Source organism: Carettochelys insculpta, chromosome 19, assembly GCF_033958435.1.
Source record: "Carettochelys insculpta isolate YL-2023 chromosome 19, ASM3395843v1, whole genome shotgun sequence".
Taxonomy (NCBI): domain Eukaryota; kingdom Metazoa; phylum Chordata; order Testudines; family Carettochelyidae; genus Carettochelys; species Carettochelys insculpta.
Genome location: NC_134155.1, coordinates 5,720,664 through 5,727,620, shown reverse-complemented (window position 1 = coordinate 5,727,620; position 6,957 = coordinate 5,720,664). Strand labels below are relative to the sequence as shown.

Below are 6,957 nucleotides of genomic sequence, written 5' to 3'. Positions count from 1 at the left end.
CTGGGGGACGATAGTGCATGTTGCCTCTACTGCCTGCAGAATGGGCGGTGGCGGGGGCCAACTCAAAGCATATTCACCAGTCTGCCAAACGGTTACACAAGTGATGCAGGAATGCACGCAGCAGTAGTTGCACTCTCTCCTGCTGCATCGTGCCGGTTGGGGGGGGGGCGAGGAGGTTGTGCCCCTCCTTAATTTATAATGGAAAAGGTGCCAGAGCTCAGCAATGACTTGACATTAATAACTGATGCAGCAAGCCTAAAGGTGCTGAGGCTGTGACAAGCCCAGTCCAGCGGGGTCAGGACTCCGCCCTGGCAAAGATTAAGCAGTGGCCATACCCCTTGCTGCTTCTGCAACGTGCAGCGGGGCGAAAGCGTGAGGGTTAGTTGCAGCCTCTGCAAATGCTGCAGTGGGAGGAAGGGGCGGTGGGAAGACACCGCTGCGCCTGCGCGCTGAGGCCGGGCGGGTCACGTGAGAGAGGGGCCGGCCCGTCTCTCTCAGGCGCAAGGCGGGAGCGCGAGCTGAGGGTGGAGCCGCCGCCGCCCGTTGCCCTGGGCGAATATGGCCGGTAGCTAGCGGGGCTGGGGCGCTGAGGAGGAGTCTCTTCCCCGTGGCTCTTTACGCTCTTTCCTCCCGCTTCTCTCCGGTAGGGGCCGCGGCCGGCACCTGCTCCCCGCGGCGCTGAGGAGCCGCCCTGCTGCGGGCGGGCGCCAGCGGAGCCGAGGCCATGGACGAGCAGAGCGTGGAGGTGAGGCGGTGAGGATGGGTAGCATCCACCTGCCGGGGCGGGTTCAGCTCCGCTTTCCTTACGGGCGGGGTCCGCCTGGGTGCTAGGACTCATGGGTTCCGCCCCATGTTGGTGCGCGGCTGGTCGGGGAGGGGTAGGTGAGCGTCGCTCTTGCGCCGGGCACGTCTCTGAAACAAACCATTGGGGGGGGGGTCCCCTGGGCTGGCTGCGCAGGAGCGCTGGGCCTTGCCCACCTGCCACTGATCTGTGGGTCTCCGCCCAACCTGGGGGAAGGGAGAGGAGATGGGTGGTTGGACTGTCAGGAAGCCTCCCACAGAGCCTCTTGCCAGGGAACAGGGAAACTAGAACCTGGCCTCTGTTTGAAATTCACCACTGGTGCTCAGCAGGGTGTGTTTTGTCTTCAATTTTCACACCCGTGCGAGACTGGTGTAAGCCAATTCAACGGTTGTGTGCCGAGGCTGTGTACAGAGACTGGCATTCAACATATTCATAAATGGTCTGGAAAACGGAGTCGGCAATGGGGAGTCAAAAAGAAAAAGCAGGTGACACAAAAGTTGTTAGGATAGTCCACATTTGAGAAGATCTTGAAGATCTCCAAAGACGCACAAAGCTGTGGATGGCCGATTAAGTTAAGATTTGGTACAGGAAAGGTAAAATGTACATTGGAAATAGTAGCTGGAACCACACAAGAAAAATGGTCCAGACACCATCATGGACATTTTTACTGAAAAAGCATCAGATCTGTTCACGGTGATCGGAAACAAATAACATTATGGTATAGGAAATGAAGAAAATATCACAATGCCACAGTTATAAAGAAATAAAAGATTGTTCAGGTATGATCACCCTTTTTCAAGAATCATAGGGAAAACAGGAGTTCAAAGATAGAAGTATTTTGAAGTACAGAATGGTTTATGTAAGGAGAGAACAAAATGACCGAGACTTAATTTAGGAGATATAGGGTATTATGTACACTAGGAAATTTGACCACTATAGCTATAGCAGATTAACTGTTCAGTTATAGTTATTCTGGAATAAGTGATTTTTTTTTGAGCTCTTATGTGGATTCTTTTTGTACATATCCTACCTAAATTGTGGTTCCCAGAATTGGACACACTACTCCAGCTGGGGCCTCGACAGTGATGAAAGGAGAGAGAGAAATACGTCCCAGGTTTTTATGTACAACACTTCTGTTATTACAGTCCACAGATCACACTAGCCTGGTTTGCAGCTGCAGTGCATTGGCAATTCATATTTATTTTGATAATGATATATTGGATATGATTCAGTGAAGGGCCACCCAAACGTTTAAAGAATGGAAAGCATGCTTTACAGTGAGTGATAGTCTTAAGGATCTTTCCAATTTAAGATGTCTGTAGGTGCCTATATGGGGAACAAATATTTGATAATGTGCTTTTAAGCTCAGCAGGCTATTATAACAAGATCCACTGACAGTAAGTAGTTAGGCAACTTTTGACTAGAAATGAGGTGTACATTTTTTAACAGTGAGCAAATTAATTAGGATAATTGGATGTTTCTCTAATAATATGTTCTAACTGAAATAGAACTTCTCCATGGTAATTCTGATGGTGTAGAGCACTTATTCTGTGGTATATTCAATGTAATACATATACAAGTGGGAATAGTGTATTTTGGCTACAGACATCGATTTAAAAAATGATAGAGAACGCACAATATGTTTATGGAAAAGGAGAAAATGGGAGGGTGATCCAGGGTTGATTGTCTCAGGATATGATTCAAATCCCCCATGTCCATAGCCCTGCAGAGTAGGACTTATTGTTACAAAACTTGTTGTTTTCACTGCTGAACATCTTACAAATTAAAGTATTCTTAACATTGGTGTGAAATGTAACTTTTTGCAGAGCATTGCTGAGGTGTTCCGATGTTTCATTTGTATGGAAAAGTTGCGTGATGCACGTCTCTGTCCACATTGCTCCAAGTTATGTTGTTTTAGTTGCATTCGGGTAAGTTCACATTTTAATTTCTAGGTATACATAGATTGTTAACTAAAGAGCTTCAGTGGGTGTGGACATTAATATTCACAGGGGATCCATTCAATGAATTTTGCTAAGTTGTCACAAACCATACTTTTCTACTATATTAATGGAGGGGGTACAGTGTCTGGGAGTGCACTTGAGTGCCAGATGGAGCTTTGGGCTGGGATAGAGGATTAAGGTTCAGGAAGGAGTTCCAGGCTGGTCCAGTGTTGGGGAACAGGAGAAAATGAGGAGTTGTGGGCTCTTGGAGGGAGTTGGGGCGAAAGGAGGAGGTTCTGACCTGTGATAGGGGTTTAGGGGGTTTGAGAGGAGGTAAACGTTGTAAATGTCCTTCTTATACCTCCTCTGCCTGGGAGGTACTTACCACAGACAATTTCTGGTCTGCAGCAAGTGGGGTGCTGAGGCAGGCTGCATGGCTTCCATGGCTCCTTCCTCTTTCCAGAAGCAGCTGTCTACTGCTGGCATGTGGCTGCAGCCCCTTTGGAGGTGTGGGGCAGTGGGTTTCTATGTGCTGCCCCCTGCCCGTCAGCACCACCCCACTGCTCCCATTGGCTGGATAGAAGAAGTTGTGTGTGTGTGGTGGGGAGCAGCACATGGAGACTGTACAGATGCATGCTAACCGCAGTCATCTGCTTCTGGGAGCTGCAGAGAGCCATGGCAGGCAAGCAGTCTGCTTTAGCATCTTGCTGTGCTGCAGGCTGGACAGAAATGTTAGGCCAGATCCATTTTGTGAACCATATTTTGCTCACCTCTGAGCTACAGGGTAAACTTAATTTGTATCCTTGTCAATGCACTGAGTTTCCCTTCCTTATTCTGTGTTCTTTATTTCTCCCTAGTCTAGTTATTCTAGTAGTGTGCCCAACCCTTTTGGCTCACTTAATACTGCTTCTTGATTGGCTGGAAAAGTCGCTTTTGAACAACAAGCATACAAAAATTGTTTCCTCTAACATCTCATAATGGATGTTTTCAGTGGTGCCTGCCTGGGAAATGAAATCTAGACTTGCAGTACACGGTTCTGCAGGCCATAATATCTTTGTCATTTGTGTGGCCTTGACCATGCTGTAAAGCAGACTTCAGTCATGACTGCTATATTGTTTGTCTTAAACTGTGCTGGAAACCTGTTGAGTGGGTAGCCTTTGGCATGGTTTTGGTCAGTGTAGTTACCAGCCACAAAATTATGAGCCAAGCTGATCACTAGTTTTGTATTTGACAGTAATGCTTTCAGCATGGTTTTTGAGTATAGGTCCTATGATGTGTGGAGGTGGAAGATTTTGAGATCTTAAGTAGTGGTTAGAGTCCGGCATAGAGGAAATTCATCCTTTGACTTGTATCTTGTGCGTATGATTGTAGGTCAAAATATTAATGATTTTAACTATGAATTAAGGATACTAGATGAAGTACTCTTGCACTCTTAATTTTGTCACGACCCTGAGACATGCCCATAGACTCATTTCTTCTCCTCTCAGTGGTCTGTGCAGGGTTTGGTTGAACTTGAGTTATTTACTTGTTCCCATAGTATAAGAACTAGGGAACACCAAATGAAATTAATAGGCAGCAGGTTTAAAACATATAAAAGGAAATTCTTTTTCACACAGTGCACAGTCAACCTATGGAAATCCTTGCCAGAAGAGGCTGTTAAGGCCAGGATTGTAAGAGGCTTTAAAAAAGAGCTAAGTAAATTCATGGGGGGTAGGTCCATAAATGACTATTGTCTAGGATGGATGAGGAATGGTGTCCCAAACCTCTCTTTGTCAGAAGCTGGAGATGTATGGCAGGAGAGAGATCGTTACCTGTTAGATTCACTCTGAGGCAGCTAGCATTGTCTACTGTTGGCAGGCAGGCTATTGGGCTAGATGGACCTTTGGTCTGACCCAGCATGTCTGTTCTTATGTTTTTATGTTCTTTGTGAATTTAAAACCGTGAGTGTAAATTTAGGAGAAAATATAGGAGGACTGGCATAGAAAAATGATCACTGGTAGAAGTGAAACCAGTATGTGTGAATATTCTGTACCTTTAGGTCTCTTGTTTCTTAAAATGTGTCTATACTTCTTTCTACAGCGTTGGCTGACTGAACAAAGAGCACAGTGCCCTCACTGTCGGTAAGATATTTTCCATAAATTAGAAATAAATTATAACTCTGTGTAGTCAGCTTTCTTCTTGTTATGAGGCATTGTTTTGGTTTTGGTCTCTGAAAGTTTACCATGTGTGTCCCAAGCTTCTGTTTTGAAGGTTCTTAATGTGATCATATGAAGCCTCATTTAAACTAGGAAAGTAATTTTTTAAAAATCTTTGTGTAGCTTGGCCTGGATTAAACTGTGTAAAATCTTGATTATCCCCATCATGTTCTTGCGTCCATTTAAGGGATATAATCACATCTAGCAGAGAGAAACGGACAGGACTCATCTCAGAATGACTCAGTGTGATTCCTTGAATGGCCAGCACCAGTACCAAACTACACTTTTGGCTTTACCCTTTCTCCATACATACATGAGACAGACAGTTCCAGGAACAGAGATGTAGTGGCATGGAGACTCTTAACGTTTATGTCCCATAAGTACAGAGTTTGAAAAAAAATCCACTTCCTAATAGCAAGTAAGAGAGAATTTTCCTTGAAATGCTTGAGCAACCAACTTGTTCAGAAGGTGTTATATTAAAAGCAAACAAACTAAAAACCTTAAAATTCTAAGCATGATGGTTTTGAAGATAACCTTTCAAATGTGAACTTGTGCATTGTAGACAGACAGCTTTATTGCGTCAGATACTACTCATATATTTCCTAGCAGAATAGACCAAGCCAATCCATTTAATTGGGGTTCTTTAGAGCCTTGACATCCTGAAACTGAGTTCTTGATTGGGGATTTTTTTTCCTTCCTCATCAATGTGGGGCACAGCCCACTTGCAGATTTACACTAGTATGAATGGTGAATTCTCTGTAATTTGCAGTCTTTATACTGGGATCTGAGGACTTCAGTAGCTCCACCTGAGATTAAGGATCTATTTCAGGGGTAGGTGGCCTGTAGTGTTTAGAAATTCAAACTAGCTGATCACAGTGGTCGCTTATGACCTTACATTCTATAATACAAAGCATTATCCATGAGGGAATGTTGAAAGATGGGGTTAGTTTAGTCTAGAAAAAAGAACGTGAGAGGTGTGATAGAACATGAAGCAAGGAGCTGAAATTGCCACAAAGAAAGTTAAGGTTGGACATTAGGAAAACTTCCTAACCATCAGGGTTGCTAACCACTGGAGTAAATTGTCTAGGGAGGTTATGGAATCTTCATCATTTGGAGGTTTTAAGAGCAGGTTAGACAAACATTTCTCAGGGATGAAGAGAAGTTGGTGCTTGGTCGTGGCATGAGTGCAGGGGACTGGACTTGATGACACCTTGATATTTCTTCCAGTCCTGTGATTCTGTGACTCTAACTTCAGCTTTTTCTTTTCTTTTCTCTTCTTCCAGAGCCCCACTCCAGCTACGGGAACTTGTTAACTGTCGTTGGGCAGAAGAGGTTACGCAACAGCTTGACACGCTTCAGCTATGCAATCTCAATAAGCATGAGGAAAATGAGAGAGACAAGTATGAGAACATAACTCTTCTCAAATTTGGAGATTTTGTAGTTTGTCTCAAAACAGCAAACATTTAACTGCACTCTTTTAAAATTAGGAAATGGATTGTAGTTCCTAAGTCACAGCCCCAACTCCTGCATCTCAGTCTCCTGCCCCTGGTCACAACTGCCTCTTCCCAAACCCCATGTTCCCTTCTGCACCCAACCTCTATCTTAGACCCTGCACCTCTTCCATTAATATGGAAGAGTGCAGCCCTCAACCGCTTTCCAAATTCTTGGATTATCCCCTGATCAGGAATTATTGCCCACTCTTGCTTTAAATGAAGGTTGAAGCAGGAAGCCTCTGTTACATTGCTTATAGCCATTCACAGTGACCATATGGATAATAAAAGCAAAGGAGATAATGTGTAGATTTCTCTAATACATTTGGAAACGTAAAAGGGAATCTTGAATGTGCTAGTGCGTAATCCTAGACGTGTCCTTATGTATTTATTTCCCCTATAAATATTTGATGTAAGGCATGAATGGTCTAAAATCTTTTCAGATTATCCATATCACTACATACTTTACATGAGATTTATTCGTCATGTATTATCCAATATAACTGTTATTGAAACTGCCCTTTCTCAGT

The 6,957-nt window shown here is 44.2% G+C and overlaps 1 protein-coding gene across 2 annotated transcripts in view; it reads left to right on the top strand.

Annotated features, from left to right (window-relative positions):
- Positions 1-524: 524 nt before the first annotated feature.
- Positions 525-6,957, top strand: part of TRIM37 (tripartite motif containing 37) — a 53,984-nt gene continuing 47,551 nt past the window's right edge. For both annotated transcript variants that reach the window (XM_075013486.1, XM_075013485.1), the window contains exons 1-4: positions 525-745; positions 2,629-2,730; positions 4,822-4,862; positions 6,221-6,337. In XM_075013486.1, the coding sequence (XP_074869587.1) occupies positions 725-745; positions 2,629-2,730; positions 4,822-4,862; positions 6,221-6,337 (281 nt within the window). In that variant the 5' untranslated portion in view covers positions 525-724. The remainder of the gene's footprint in view (positions 746-2,628; positions 2,731-4,821; positions 4,863-6,220; positions 6,338-6,957) is intronic.